The sequence below is a fragment of the Tenrec ecaudatus genome, chromosome 12 (genome assembly GCF_050624435.1).
Source record: "Tenrec ecaudatus isolate mTenEca1 chromosome 12, mTenEca1.hap1, whole genome shotgun sequence".
Taxonomy (NCBI): domain Eukaryota; kingdom Metazoa; phylum Chordata; class Mammalia; order Afrosoricida; family Tenrecidae; genus Tenrec; species Tenrec ecaudatus.
The window spans coordinates 125,998,300-126,014,263 of NC_134541.1; the positions used below are offsets into that span (position 1 = coordinate 125,998,300).

The following is a 15,964-nucleotide window of genomic DNA, read 5'->3' on the forward strand; positions in this document are numbered from 1 at the left end:
TCATCGGCTTGCTTCCTGGGGGTGGGGGCCACCTGTGCCCCAGGCCTTGCTGACTCCACACTTTAGCGATAGGACTAAACACCCCCCTCTGACTCATATCCTTCCCAGCTCCAGAGCAGGGCTGCGCAAGCTGGGGACCACGGCAACCACATGGCTCAGAACTTGGCCAGTTTATTTAAGAAACTTTATTGCTCAGAACCCCCCACCCCCCCATCCCATCCCCCACCCCCGGGGCGAAGCGGATTTTTGAAGAGCAGTCTTTGAGGGTGGGTCTAGAGGCACTCGGTGGGAGCAGGAGGATGGCACACTTGGTCCCTTGCCCTGTGTGGTGGCACGGTGGTGGTCACACAGCAGGGCTCTAGGGATGCAGACATGGCTGTCTTGGCGGCTTCTGGTGGCAACTCACTGTCCCTTGACCTTGCCCGGGGCTCTCTGGGCCCCGCGGAAGCTGAGCACCGTCAGGCCCACATTGATGGCGTAGGAGGTGATGCAAACAATGCAGAAATCATAGAGGACGAAGAAGAGGATCCAGGCCAGGTAGAGAGAACCAGCCAGAGACACCAGGGAGCTCAGCACCAGCAGGCGGGAGGCCCAGCGGCCATGGACGCAGCCTGTGAGGCAGAGGAGAGGTAGGGCCTGGCGCTTCAGGGACGGGCCTCCTCTAGCTGCCTGCCTTGGCTTCAAAGTGCCACCCAGCCCAGACCACAGGGAGAGGCCTCTGGAGACAGGAAGGGTCTCCGTGGCCTTGGGGCCCACAGCCCGAATTTCTGGTTAGGGCAGAACTGCTGTCCCATCCTTCCCCCACACCCCGCACCACACTTTGAGTTTCCAAGACTGTAACTCGGTTATGTGAATAGAAAGCCAGTCTTTCTCCAGAGGCACTGAAGCCTACAGGAAAGGGAATCTCCCTGGAAGGAATAATTCTGAGTCTTTCCCATAAAACTGGAGTCTCACAGTCCCCGTTGGTTCCCTTCCTCTCCTAGACTATGTCTGATGGGGCAGGGCTGGCCGAGAGGGAAGGGGAGTGGCCTGGAGGGTACTCACCTAACAGCAGCTGGAGCGTATAGAAGATGCAACCGAATAAGCTGTTGGACTGATTGAGGACACTGTCGGGACCCAGTACGTGCTCCACCAGCCCAAAGCCCTTCCCCCACCTGGAGAGAGGGGACCAGGTTAGAGGTGTCCACTTGGCGCCCAGGCTGTTCCCCCAACCCCCACCCCAGTGAGTCCAAAGGTAGATGACCACCTGGGGTCAGGCTCACTTGTCACTGCCCCTATCCTCCGGGCCAGACCAGGCCGTGGAGCCTCCACCGGCCCCTGCTTTCCTCTTAGACTTTGGAAAAAACAAACAAAACAACCAACCAATGTTTATTCTAAGTTAGGCGGGGGTTTACAACGTTTCATCTTCAACCTTAAGGAAATTCTCCAAGTGGCAAGGCAGCAATAACGGTTGGCTCGGCTTTATCCAGTGACCAAGGACTGGGATTGGGGGTGAGGATGTGGGGAGTGTCACTGTGACCTGGAATCTGCTCTCCCCCAATCTCCAAGCTGCTTAGGTGGCCCCCTCCCAGGTCTGTCTGTGGGGCCCTTAAGCTACAGCACGGCCAAACTCGGCCCCCCAGTGCCCGGGCCATCCTCCCTCAAGTCCTGTCCTGTCCCCAGGCACGCACTACTCTTACTCTACCTGCCTTTCCAGCCCTGCTAACTCATCTTTTGATCCACAATTCAGTTCCCAGCAACCTCCGCTTCCCTGCCCCGACACTGTTTTCCGGAGGCCCAGCCTCCTGCGCACACGCGACCTGCCAGGCAGCGCCCCCCTCGAACAGCCCGGCCTCCAGGCACCCCTGGTCCCCACGCATCGCTCCCACGGGCAGCCCGATCCCTAGCGCCTCCGCCTTCCACTCGCGCGCGCGCACCTGGAGGAGAAGACGCGCGAACAGCTGATGGCGGTGCCCACGTCGCAGAGCGCACGGTAATTCTGGTCCCGGGCGCGCGCCGCCTTCACGTGCAGCGCGTAGACGGACACCACGAGGCCCGCGAGGCAGAGCGCGAGCCGCGCCCAGCCAGGGTGCCGCCAGGTAGCGCCCATGTTTCCCGGTCCATCCGCAGGCGCAAAGCCCAAGGAAACTGGCCACGGGGCAGGGGCGGGGCCGGGAGTGACCACGCCCCTCTCCCGCCCCTCTGACGGAACGATTGGCTGACCTGGACCCATACTCCGGGATCCAATTGGTGGGTTCTAAGCGAGGACTGCTGGGATTGGTGAAACTGCTTATGGGACGTGCGTGCCCCCGCGCACCATGGGAGTTGTAGTCCGTGCGGCTGCAAGGCATGAAGGCGTTTGGAGTCTTGAAATTATAGGAACGTGGCTAACGGGTCGCTATGAGGTGCAGTAGACCGGACTGCAAGGGTTTGCTTACGGGTCATGGTACAGCACCAGGACGTGCAGAGCCTGGGTGGCGTCCACGGTGTGCACACTGCCCTGTTAGAGTCGCTGGACGCCATCCAGACCCCTCCCAAGAAAGGCCCAGTGGTTAGTCGAGGGAGTCCTGGGTCACCGGTAAACGCGTAGGCAAGAGCGGGTACCGCTTCGGTGCCAGGGCCCGTTCTAAACATCGGAACAGCCAAGGCCTGGCGACCTGTGTGGAACACAAGTGATTGTGCCCCCTGACAAAATGCAATTAGCCTGGATAGTGTCCATACTCGTTGCCAAACGAGGGAGGGTGGATACGGTGTCATCTCCTCCTGTAACCCGTCTTTCCACTGTCGGGACACACCCAGTGACGCCAGACAGCCTTTTCTCTACTATTCGCTGATTAGGATGCTTCTCCTGGATGAAGAGGTCTCGTTTCCCAGCTTGATGTGAAGGACACCTTTCCTATGGTCTCCTTCATTTGCTTACTGTCTCACGTTGGTATATCGGTTTAAACGTGTGTTTTTGATGTGCAAAGGACGTCTTTTGTTTGTTTTTTACTTGTACCATTTGGATTTTTAAAATTTTAAAATAGTTATTAAATACTTGTATTGGGGGCTCTTACATCTCTTATCACAATCCATTCTTACATCTCTTACCACAATCCATACTTTCATCCAGTGTGTCAAGCACATTTGTACATAGGCGGCCATCATCATTTTCAAAGCATTATCTTCCCACTGGGGCCCCTGATATCAGCTCCCCATTTCTTTTTTTAAAATTTTTTATGATTTAAAACTTTACACAGTAAATTGGTTTTCCATTCAACAATTCATACTTTGATTGCAGTTCCCAAGATAGCACTCGTCCCACATCCGCCCTCCCTGTGTTTTACCATCATTTTTCAACCTTCTTTCCTGCTCCTTCTTGCTTTTAAAGTTTTTATCCATAAGCAAATGCTATCCTTTTGATTTGATAAAGTTGATTGTTCTAAGGAGTGTATACTTCTCAGATGTTACTCTACCCCTCCAAGCCTGTATGTTGTTTAGCTGGAAGATGACTCAGAGGAGTGAGTACATTTCCTCTGAAGTGAAGAGTCACTAAGGGCCCTAGTCAGGGGAGTCTAGGTCTCCATCCAACCAGTAAGCCTGGTCTAGTTTATGATTTGGGGTTTTGTTCCACTTTGTTCTCCCACTTGACTCACGGCTCTTTGTTGTGATCCCTTTCTGAGTAATTAGCAGTGGAAGCTGGGCACCATCTAGTTCTCGTCTCAGGGTCGTGGAGGCTGAGGTTCGCTGGGTGCAGTGGTCCTCTGGATTAATTGTTCCTATACATCTTCTGTCATCTTATTTTACGGTACTTTGGTGCTGTTTCTGGGGGTAACGATGAGCATGCAGGTGGGGTGGGCACTACTGGCATCTGGGTGGGCAATCTGCTGTTTGGTATAGATGTGATCCAGAAAAACAGATTCAGTTCTTTCAGGCACTGATAGCTAGAGGAGCAATGAGGTGCCCATGTGACATGTGGAGATCTGGAAGGCCCTGTCCCCACACCGATGGGCCATGTCCGTAGAGGGACAGCAATTCAGAGCATGGGTACCTGCCTGGTAAGTCACAGTCGTCTGTTCCCACACTTGGTCCAGGCCAAACTCTAGCACACCTTCCTTTGTTTTGAAAGCTTTGTTACACTAACCCTAATGAAAAGTTTTCTCATTGGGAATTTTCTCATGTTTAATGAGACTTGACTTCTACATATAAGATTTTCCACATTTAGTGTGTGCAAAGGACTTCTTTACTTTGTGAAATCACTGATGTGCTATAAGGAAATTCTTACGGATAAAACTTTACCACCCACACCACACGTATAAGGTTTTTCTCAGGTATGAATTTGTAGATGAGCTTTGAGAAGTATTTTCTGAATGAAGCCTTTGCCACATTCACCACATACATGAGGTTTCTCTCCAGTGTGAGTTCGCTGATGATCAGTGAGGCCCTTCTTCCTGATAAAGGCTTTTCCACACTCACTACACACATAGGGCTTCTGTCCAGTATAAGTTCACCTATGGACAGTGAGCTCATACTTCCAGATGTAGGCTTTTTCACATTTAGCACATACATGGGATTTATCTCCTGTGTGAAATGCCTGATGGGCTATAAGGTTGATGCTTCTGGTGAAAGCTTTACCACACTCACGGCATACAGAGGGATTTTCTCCTGCGTGAGTTCGTAGATGACGCTTGGGATGTGCTTTCCGGATGAAAGCTTTCCCACATTCCCCACAGACACGGGTTGCTCCCCGGTGTGAATTTTCTGATGAATAGTGAGGTACTGCTTCCTGGTAAAGGCTTTTTCACATTCAGTGCGTAAATGGAGTCTCTCTCCAATGTGAATTCGCCGATGAGCAGTGAGATCCCTCTTCCTGGTGAAGCCTTTCCCACGTTCACTGCACACACATGGCGTTGGTACCACATGAGTTTTCTGATGTTCCTTGAGGCTTGATTTACTGTGATAAGCTTTGCCACATTTCAAGCATTTATATAGTATTTGTCCTTGATGAGCTTTTCGATAATGTTGATTGAGTTTGAACACTTTCTTGAATTTTTGCCCACACTGACTGACTGCATTCATAGATCTTATCTAGTGTATCAGTGATCTGGTGCTCACAGAGCACAGACTCCTCCCACATTTATCACCTGGGTGCGGTTTCTGGTTTCTCAATTTCATCAGCTTGCTGATGCTGAATCCACTGTGACATCATGAGCCTGGATTGTTCAGACTCAGGGAATCTCGTTTCAGTACAAAGTTGCTCTTGTTCAACATGGACACCAATCTTCTCGTCTCCAATGAGCACAACTGAGTTCTTTATTTTGTTGCTTCTGTTCTGATTTAATTTCAGAATGATTACATCTGATTTTACAATTTCGTGATGAAAGCCAAACATCTCACAATGTTCCTTGAGATAGGAAACTTAATTTTGTGCTGAGAAACAATACTTTCCAATGCATTAAAGGTATCTCACTGTTCCATTCCGTCCATGTATCCTTCATGTTGCAAGTGTTCCAGCATAGGATCAGCATCTTTCTGGATTTCCATGGAAACCAGGTTGTGATAGTTCTCCAACGTCACATCCTGATAGACGGTCTTCTGAGCAGGGCTCAGGAGCTGCCATGAACTTTACAGCCACATCATTGAATGTCAGTGATTCCCTTGTGGGACACTCACGCTGCGCCTTCTCAGTCAGAGGAAGTGGGTTCGGCCCGCTCCCCATTTCTTGTCGTTAGTTTTATAGTCAGATGTCTGCACTCCCCTCAAAGTTGTTTAGTGATTTTTTTCTGATGTGGTTTCTAGTGGCTCAAAGGACTTACTCAGGGACCAGGTTAACTAAGACATTGTCACGAGTAGAGCAAATGCTGAAAGATACAGATCACAGAGTGGGTGTGGGCATCTTCCAAAGGTGGCTTTGGAGAGTATAATTCCAACACCAGTCTCACCAGGTGATTTTCCTAAAAAAATAACCAAAAAATCATGGATTGGTATCTTAAAAAAATGCCGTTAGCCTAAGGTACTTAATGTAGTCTGTATGAGATTTTTATAACTCACTACCTTCTTCGGTGTAGACGGGTTGGATGCAGAAATCACCGAAAAGGTCCAGATGATGCTGAGCATCTCCGCCTTGCTGAGCTCTCTGTGAGTGATGGAAACTAGGCTCTGCTACCAAGTTAGTCAACAGAGACATCCTGAGCCGGGCCAGAGACTCAACAAACATTGTATTTGCTTGCTCCTGGCCAACAGTGGTTTCCCGTGGTTACCGTGACACATCTACATGTGACTTGCTCCAGTGTAAACTCCAAAGTCAAAGGGACGTGATCTCTGCATTCTGATTTCAAATCTGACACCACAGGGACAGCCTGGGTGGTCTCCTAGCTGGTTTGCCTTCTAGCTGGAAGCTCCCCTTTCTTCCTCTCATTGGGAGTGAGTACATTGGCTGTGAAGCTCCAAGGTAAAATACCTGCGCTTTGGGTTACAAGTGAATCCGGGAACACAGTCAATCAATCCTGCAGTCCAACCCAGGAACTAAGGTGGCTTCTCAAGTGAATACTTAGATACCCAGCCTCTTAGGAGCCCTGGTGGCACCGTAGTTATTGTAAGGTAAACTGAGGCACGAGGAGGCGGACAAATATAACTGACAGGACAAAGGGAGAGCAGAGACAGAAATAGCTTTCTTAGAGGGAAGCTCCCGGACCAGGTTCCCTGGGCTGGCCAGTAGCCCAGGGAAGTTGTGCCGGTGGTCAGGGGGCAGGGTTTTTAAAAGAAGGTGCCTGGGGGTGGGGAAACCATCCGAGGTGGTGGCAGGTGGTGCAAGCCATCCCGAGGAGTTTGTCAGCTTCTTGGGGTGCTCTGTGTCCCGGACCGCGAGGTTGCACTCCCTGAGCCGGGCTGCTCCGTCTTGGCTCCATTTGGCCTGGCCAGTTTTCTGCCTTGAAAGGGGGCCTTCAATTCACCCGCCTGACTCTGTCCAAACAGTTAGGTGTTGGCTAGTAGCCTCAAGACCAGCAGTTCAAAACCACCAGTCACTCGGTAGGAGAAAGAGGAGACCGTCTATGTCTGTAAGATTGACAATGTCAACCCGGCTCTACAGGGTCACCTGGACGCCCCGGGAGTCAGAAAGGACTAGATGACAGTGAGCTTGGAGCTTGTGTGGTCATTCCCACCTCCTGCTTTACCAGGAAAGGGTCCAGCAGGAATGCTACGGATCTCATCTCAGCCACAGCCAGCGTCTCTGACTCCTTCTCCCTCCCCACGACACCTCACCTTCTCAAGACGTCTCACAGAAACTGTCCTCACGCTCTTCCCTGTTCTGCTGGAGCCACAGCCAATGGGGGGATCAGGGGCTCCTTTTAGACCTAATTTATTTCTGTCCCCAAAGTTTATGAACACGGGACTCCTTTGTCCGCTTTCTGACTCCCTTCATCTTCTCGTGTGGCCACACGACCGCCCCTCGGTCTCTTCCTCGCTGTAGCTCTCCCTTTCTTACTTTCCACTGTTCTGTCTTCACTGTCTTCCAATCTCCCTCACGCTGCCCCCTTGACTCTCGTTCCATTCTGAACCCCCCGGGGCAGGTCCTTAACTCCAATAAGACCTGTTCATGGAAACCCACGCTCTGGGTCCGCTTTCCTGTGATTCCCCTTCAGACAGTTCATAAGCTGACTGCTTCCTCCCAGTCCCACCTCCAGGGCCTCTTACCAACCCCTCACTCCCTTTCTTAAACCCCAATTCCATCCCCTTCGTTGTCCCCATGTCCCTTTGTCTCTCTGTCCTCTGGTGGCTGCCTGCCTGGAAACACCTGACCTCAGCTGGACCAAATAAGAAGACAAACACGTCTCACTTTCATACGGAATGGGAGATTCTGACACGACAACCCGACATTCAGCTGAAGTCCGGAGCCCATGAACAGTTCTGGAACTTACTCACAGAGGGAAAGTACCCAAACATGAGATAATGTGCACTGGAGGAAATCATGATGAGCGAAGTAAGCCAAGCACAAAAGTACAAGTACATGAGTCCGCTGAGGTAAGCTTTAAGGAAACAAAATGCAAAAGGGGCATAGGGAAGAAGCTACTGTATACAGACATTCCTGGGGTGAGGACCAGGTAGTATGGCAGGGAACTGACCAAATACAGGGATACACATGGTAGACAACGAGAAAGGAGGTGGGGAAAGGAAAAAAATATTAAAAAAGAAATGGGTAGTGGGGGCACAGGGCACTAACCCACCCAGGGGAGAGTATTGTTTATATCTCCACAGGAAAAGAGGGACCAGACTTCAACCCATCGCTCCAAGATGTGAATGCAACATGCCGGTGTGGAGTAGGGAACCAGTGGAGAGGTCTGAGGGGCCGGCCCCAATCCCAGCTACTACGTGGACAGCTGACCCTCCCCACAGAAGAATTTATTTCAGAGGACAGCATTGAATCTGCAGCTCCGGGAGAGGGACATATCTGATCGGAGCACATGGGAGCAGATGAAGGGAGAGGAGGAGAGAGTGGAGCACATCCTGGCCCACCAGGCCATGAGGATGATGTTCCCAATTAGAGCAGCCAGTCCACAGAGAGGACCACATGGCTGGCCCCACTATGAGAGATGACGTCCCTCACTGACCCATAGCCCTACAGGGGACAACACTGGAGACACAGTGGGGGAATTGTGCCCAATCTGATCCTGCCACACCGGATCTACAAAACACTAAGGGGGTCCAAGAGAACAGCAAGGGAACGGAGTGGTGAGGTCCCCAGGGAATGCTGACTGTGGACTTTGGGGCCAGGGCATGGTGCTCCAACAGACTGGACTAGAAAACACCCCTAAAGGCTAACAAACAGTCCTTGAATTAAAAAAAGAAAGAAAATGTGCTACCTCCCTGACTGCATGATTCGGCTCTACTAATTTGTCAGGGGAAGCCAGCCCCTCACACATCATTACGGGTCCGGTAGGCGCAATTGTACAACGATAATAAGTAAAGATCATAGTAAAGTTACAGAGAGCATGAGAGATAGAAGAGAAATATTGAAATAAAGGGAGTCAGACACGATTCATAGTAGCATGCTCACCTCAAGACCCGCTTGATGGTCCATGTGAAGGGAGAGAGAGATTTTAATGCTAGCCCAGGCTTTTTCTATTCTCTGGGGGCATGCAAGTCCCCTAATCACAGGTGAGGACAAACATCACAGGAAGGGGCTGTGCCATAGGCAATACAGTAATTGGGGTGGGGGGGCTAGGAAATATACACAATAGGAAGGGGAGGGATTGGGGGTATCCATGTGACCAAGATGAGCGGATCCTAGATTTAGGATGGCAGTTTAACTTTGACCTATTTTCTGGGTCTCCATAGGACTGCAGGCGGCCATTGTCCTTAACAGCAGGGAGTGGGGCCTGCCATTTAGTCTGGCAACTGATCGCCCTCAGGGAGGATGCCCGTGAGCATCTGACCTCCCCCCACACTTATTCATGTGAGTCAGCCTTTCCCACATAAAGATCATTAAGTCCAAGTACCGCTCCACCATGACTGACGATCATGTGGAAGTGGGCTTGAGGCTGGCTGTCGGCAGCTCCTGTCCGGACTGTGCGTCCCTGGCTCATTCCATTCAGTGCAGGTCATCAGAGTCAACTCAGGTCATGACAAAAGCGTACGTAGTAAATTCTGGTGTATTGTGCAATATGGACTCATGCGGTTATACAAGGTACATAAACATACATTGTACATATAAAGAATTCTCGATGCATTTGTGAATAAATGTAATAAATAATAAATATATTTTGCATTTTTGTAGATGGTAGATCATTTTGACTTGATCATTTTTTTGAGGGTACGACCCTAGCAAACATCTTTATTTTATTTTTTAATCATTTTATTGGGGGCGCATACAGGTCTTATCACAATACATACATCCATTCATTGTGTCAAGCACATTTGTACATTTTTTTGCTATCATCATTTTCAAAACATTTTCTTTCTACTTGAGCTCTTGGTATCAGCTCATTTATTTCCCCTCTCCCCTCCCCTCCCTCTCTCCCAAACCCTTGATAATTTATAAATTATTTTTTCATGTCTTACACTGACCAATGTCTCCCTTCACCCACTTTTCTGTTGTCCGTCCCCCAGGTAGGGGGTTATATGTAGATCACTGTGATTGGTTCCCACCTTTATTTTAAACCATGAAGTATTCCCTTGTTCTTTTTTAAATAATCATTTTAATGGGGGCTCTTACAACTCTTATCACCATCCATCCATCCATTGTGTCAAGCACATTTGTACATTTGTTGCCCTCATCATTCTCAAAACATTTGCTTTCTCCTTGAGCCCTTGATATCAGCTACTCATTTACCCCCTTCCTCCCCCCTCCCTCATGAACCCTTGATAATTTATAAATTATCATTATTTTGTCATATCTTACACGTCTTCCTTCACCCACTTTTCTGTTGTCCATCCCCCAGGGAGGAGGTTATATGTAGATCCTTGTAATTGGTTCCCCCTTTCCACCTCACCCTCCCTCCACCCTCCTGGTGTTGCCACTCACACCACTGGACCTGAAGGGATCATCTGTCCTAGATTCCCTGTGTTTCCAGTTCCTATTTGTACCAGTGTACATCCTCTGGGCTAGCCAGATTTGTAAGGTAGAATTGGGATCATGGTAGTTGGGGGGTGGGGGGATGGAGGAAGCATTTAAGAGCATTTAAGTTGTATGTTTCATCATTGCTACATCGCACCCTGACTGGCTCGTCTCCTCCCCATGACCCTTCTGTATGGGGATGTCCAGTTGCCTACGGGATGGTTTTGGGTCTCCACTTTGCACTCACCCTCATTCACAATGATAAGATTTTTGTTCTTTAATGCCTGATATCTGATCCCTTTGACACCTCATGATCACACAGGCTGGTGTGCTTCTTCCATGTAGGCTTTGTTTCTTCTCAGCTAGATGACCGCTTGTTTACCTTCAAGCCTTTAAGACCCCAGACACTATATCTTTCGATAGCCGGGCACCATCAGCTTTCTCCACCACATTTGCTTATGTATCCGCTTTGTCTACAGCAATTGTGTCGGGAAGGTGAGCATCATGGAATGCCAGCTTAGAAGAACAAAGTATTTTTGCATTGAGGGAGTATTTGAGTGGAGGCCCAATGTTCATCTGCTGCCTTAATACTAAACCTATAAATATATGCACATAGATCTATTTCCCCACCATCCTATATAAATATATTTCCATATGAACATGCCTGTATTTATACCTCTATAAATAACCTTTGCCTCCTAGTTCTTTCCTCTATTTCCTTTTACTTTCCTCTTGTCCCTCTATCATGCTCAGCCTTCATTTAAGTTTCTGTAATTCCTTTTGATTGCATTGCCCTCGTTGAATTCCTACCAGGTGTCTCACACCCTCCTTGCCACTAATTTCAGATCACTTGTTGCTCCCTTATCCCTGGGTTGGTCAAAACCACCTCCTTTCCCCAGCCTCCCTCTCTCCCATGTCCCCCCGGAATCATCAGTCCCGTTGTTTTCTCCTCCAGACTGTTCATCCAGCCTATGTTATCTAGATACACCTGCAGAGATAATATCACCGAAAAACAAGGCATGGCAAGACAAAGCAACAAAAGAGAACACAAGGATGACAACAACAAAGAAAACCAATGACCCAGAAAAGAATAAATTAATTTAAAATAATAATAAATAAATAAATAAGAAAAACCTATAAATAGATCAAGGTCTGATTTTTTTACCTTTAGTCGTGTCCTCCAGTCAAGTCCGATGGGGTGCCATGCTCTGGCCCCAAAATTTATCCTTTGAACTCCCTTGGGAGCTCCCTGCTCTGCTCCCTCTCCCCCCCTTGCTCTGCCACAGGCCCTTAGTGTTTTGCCTCAGTGTGGAGGGGTCAGACCGGCCTCCATGGCACAGAGAGAAGGTTGTCATGAAGATAGACGGCTACATAATGAAGTATAGAGATGAGTGCCTAGCCAATGGTGAGCCTCTGTTTGAGTAATGTCAGGTATTAAGATGGCTGTATGACTGTTATTCACTGCTATTAAATTGATTTAGATTCAGAGCGACTGATAAGATACAATACAAGTTCACCTTTGGGTTTCAAGACTGTAATTATTTTTTTTTAAAGATCATTTTATTGGGGGCTTTCACATCTTTTATCACAATCCATACATTCAACCATTGTGTCAAGCACTGTGGGAAACAGAGATTTCTCCCCCAAACATATGCCAAACTTAGCTGCTTGCTACACATGGCAAATGACTGTACACTTGGAGGTCAACAGAGGTAGGCCAGGGGTTATTCTCCCTAAGGGTTATCAGAAGTCCAGAGCAAGCAGACACCACTGTTTATGCCAGAAGGAGGGCCCACTCCCTTCGGATAAGGACAGTAGTAGATGGTTTCCCTGAAGGAGAGCCCAGGGAGTTCAAGCCCACTCAAGGGTGACTAAATTTAAGCCGCCAGCTTGACTCTAGGGTCCACCCATCTTGTCACACGTACACCCCTTGCTCATCCCCTTCCTGTGTTGCGTATGTCTATTGTACGGCCCCTTCTTATGATGGGTGTGGTTACCTGTAACCATGCCCCCAAAGAAGATATAAGTCTGGGTTAGCTAAGCATCGGGAGCAATCAATCGACGCTCCTCGCCTTGCTGTCCTGTCCTGGGCCCACGCTGAGCAGGGACCTGACTTGTAAGATCATGGCCGTCTAGAAGGTGAGCATGCTACTATGAAATGTGTCTGACGCCATTAGATGACTCTCTCCTCTCTCGCAGGCTCTCTAGGATGTTACTATAATCTTTATGTATCTTAACTGTACAATTGCACCTAGCTAACCTGTGATTATTTGTGGGGGCTGGCCCTTCCCCCACAAAGCACATTTGCACATAGGCCGCCATCATCGTTTTCATAGCATTCTCTCCCCGCTTGAGCCCCTGATATCAGCTCCCCATTTGGCTGCAATTCTTTTTTAAAATCAAAAGATCATTTTTTGGCGGCTCTTACAGCTCTTATCACAATCCATACATCGTTTGTATCGAGCATATGTATACATATGTTGCCATCATTCTTTTGTAAATGTTGACTTCCTATTTGAGCTGTGGTTATCAGCTCTTTCCCCCCTCCCTCCCCTAAGACTAATTAGACAGCCTCCTCGGTCTCCTGAGGAGCAACCAGTGGCTTTGAACTGTCAACCTTGCCCTTAGTGGCTCAATAGATAACCCACCATGCCAACCCAGAAGGAGCCCAATGCCTTACCCCTTACATAGGGGTTACATATTGGGCTGCTAACCACAAGGTCAGCAATTCGAAACCACCAGCCGCTCTGCCGGAGAAAGAGGAGACTCTATTCCCATAAAGCGTACATTCTCGGGAGCCTACAGGGACAGTTCAGTTCCACCCTATCCTACAGGGTCCCTGCCAGTTGGCTGGCGGGGAGGCTGCAGCGGTGAGGAGTGCAAGTCCAGCCTTCGTCGCTGGGTGGCAGCAGCGGGTGAAGACCGCTTCCACTCGGGGTCAGGCGGGGTGAGCTCCAGACAGCTCGCCCCAAGGCCACGTGAGCACCCCGCGGGCGCTCAGCCCTCGGCGTCTGCGCATGCGGCCTCGCCTGCCAGGACCACCTCTCCTATCTTCAAAGGCTGGGCCCGAGGGGAGAGAGGCCTCCTGCATCCACTTCCCAGTCTCCCCAGGATGTTATAGAACAGGGCGAGGAAAGGGTGGGAGGGGAAGAGGAAACCCAGAGGCTCAGGAAACCCCTTCCTTTTTTAGGGTCTGTGCTGACCGGCCCCTGGTTCCTCAGCTGGGCTGGCCACCGGGGAGTGGATCCACCCCTGTGGAAGTCTCAAGAAGTCATCTGTTTCCCTTTGGAAGAAATGTAAATGTTCCCCAATATGTACACAATGCATAGCGGAGGTCTAAGACATCTGGCTATCTATCTGTGGTTGGGGGCGGGCAGCAGGCTATTCTGACTCGTGTGCCCCAATGCCCGGGGAAGATGCAAGGCTGAAAGGCAGGGTGGCCCTGTGAAATTGTTAGATTTCTCAGGTGGGAAATACCTCGGCTCTTGGCTTGGCACGAGAGAATTCACGCCGAAGCCTGGTTTGTGATCCAGGTGGATTTTTATAAAGGACGGAAGACGTTTCAGGGTTCAGAGTTTCTCTATTGCGGGGAAGCGTGCCAGTCCGAGCATAATAGGACCTGGGGCTCACCACTGACCAGGGGCAACCTCCTGGGACTGCTCATCCACACGTGGTGACCTGAGGCCACAGAGACTGTGGCACAGCCCAGGGGGCACAGGAGCAGGGTCAAGGGCAGAAGGCAGAGGGGCCCAAGGGGCTGGCTAAAGTATTTAAACCTCCAGCTGGGGAGTCCTGGTTAAAGGGTTGACCCCACTGGCTGAATCAAGCTCACCTGGGCCTACGTTGGGCTGCCCAGGTGTAATGCCTACCTGGCTGAGGGTGGGTAGAGTAGGGGGCCTGAATTGGAGCATGCCCAGTTAAAGTCTTTAGGGGGGGGGCTAAGGTTCATCTGATTCTCTTCCAACCTCCTCTATGGGGGCCTTCCGGCCTGGGGAGGGACGTCCCCTCTATTCTGTTACCTAACAAAATGACTTATCTGCCTCTTCTAGTCAGTCCTGTAACTCCCACCAGGCACACGAACTCCCTGCCACCGAGTGGGACCCAGTAGGACAGGGTAGCCCTGTCCCTGGTGGGTTTCCCGGGCTGTAACTCTTAAGGGAGTAGAAAGTCCCGACTTTCTCCCACAGAGGGCGTGTGACACACTCACTAATACAGAGGATTGGTCGGTTTTGCTGGGCACATATATGAGTGAGCCCCGTACTTGGCACGAGGGGAGGGGACCACGTGACCATCAAGAAAGACACCCCCCCCTGCCGAAAGAAGAGGCAGCGACGACCGTGAGCTCAGGTCACATTGCAGAGTCTGAAGGAGAGCTAGGAGCAGAGGAGCAGGGCGGAGGCCCCCAGGCAGGAAGCTGGCTTGCAGAATGGGGTATCCCTTGGGCATTTGTCAACCCTCAGGGAGCTCTAAGGCTTGCCCAAGCAGGGCAGAGGCCGAGAGACTGCGAAAGGGAATCATGCCTGCTGGCCCGGCTGGGAAGAGGCATTGCGACAAAAGGATTGTATCCTTAATGCTTCCTGATCCTGACCCCCCTAATTAACCCTCAAAATTGGGAGTTAAAAGGAAGATGGAAACACAGTGGCAGAGAAATGGTGGCAGCAGAATTAGGGGACAGCGCAGTGCACTTCACTGCCTACAGATTGAGAAAACTGAGCGCCTTCGGGCAGGAGGGGCTAGCTGATACTGTAGGGCCGGCCCCTCCAGGCACTCAGAGGGGATAGGGTGGCCAGTCCCGGAAGCAGAGCTGAGGCTTAGGGACTGGGTACTTTCTCCCAGAAGAACTTTGTAACTGTTGCCCCAGCTGAGGGCCGGAGACAGACCTGCCTGCCTGAAGCGTGGCTGAGAAGAGGTGCTCCTGATCGAAAATCCCCGAATGTGCTTTCACCTGAGTGGTAGCCCCACCACCCAAAAAAAAAAGTCCCCATCAGTATTCGCTGCCGGCTGAATGAATGACGTTAACAATGTCACGTTTATGGTGTGAATCCCGGGTTTTACAGGGTCGCAGGCGCTTGACAAATACACGTGACCCACACGACAACCATGAGGTTCATGTAACATTTTACCGATACAGAATTAAAAGTACTGGGCTGCCACCTGAAAGGTCCGCAGTTCGAGAGCACCAGCCTTCCCGCGGGAGAAAGGCGCGGCTTTATCCTGCCGTGCTCTGTGGCATCACTGTGAGCGGGCATCTCTCTCCCGGATGGCAGCGAACTAGGAAGTTTCCTGCCCCATAAATGCGCTTGGAAGGAAGAGGGCAGGGGACGTGTTTTGCAATCTCCAGGTTTTCTTGCCCTCTCCCCTCGTTGGCTCCCCGGGGGCTCAGCGCACAGATCGGGACCGAGCCGGGAGCCGGGGGCCCGCGGCGGCGTCCAGATGGGCTGGTGCTGGGGT

The 15,964-nt window shown here is 50.5% G+C and overlaps 1 protein-coding gene across 2 annotated transcripts; it reads right to left on the reverse strand.

Annotated features, from left to right (window-relative positions):
- Positions 1 to 191: 191 nt before the first annotated feature.
- On the reverse strand, positions 192 to 2,148 carry VKORC1 (vitamin K epoxide reductase complex subunit 1). Of its 2 annotated transcripts, XM_075564810.1 has the most exons (3): positions 1,917 to 2,132; positions 1,045 to 1,154; positions 202 to 611 (listed from the first exon to the last, which is right to left on the reverse strand). In XM_075564810.1, the coding sequence occupies exons 1-3, from the start codon at positions 2,087 to 2,089 to the stop codon at positions 403 to 405; spliced, it is 492 nt and encodes a 163-aa protein (XP_075420925.1). In that variant the 5' UTR covers positions 2,090 to 2,132; the 3' UTR covers positions 202 to 402. The 2 variants fall into 2 exon arrangements, with proteins under 2 accessions (XP_075420926.1, XP_075420925.1); XM_075564811.1 differs by lacking the exon at positions 1,045 to 1,154 and having other exon boundaries at positions 192 to 611; positions 1,917 to 2,148.
- Between the last annotated feature and the right edge of the window lie 13,816 nt (positions 2,149 to 15,964).

Excerpts from the sequence above, each read along its gene's own strand:
- VKORC1 (XM_075564810.1), bottom strand. The coding sequence starts at position 2,089 with ATGGGCGCTACCTGGCGGCACCCTGGCTGGGCGCGGCTCGCGCTCTGC. Across the intron at positions 1,155-1,916 it reads TCGCGCGTCTTCTCCTCCAG|GTGGGGGAAGGGCTTTGGGC; the intron begins GTGCGCGCGCGC and ends CCCTCTCTCCAG. Across the intron at positions 612-1,044 it reads TACGCTCCAGCTGCTGTTAG|GCTGCGTCCATGGCCGCTGG; the intron begins GTGAGTACCCTC and ends TCTGCCTCACAG.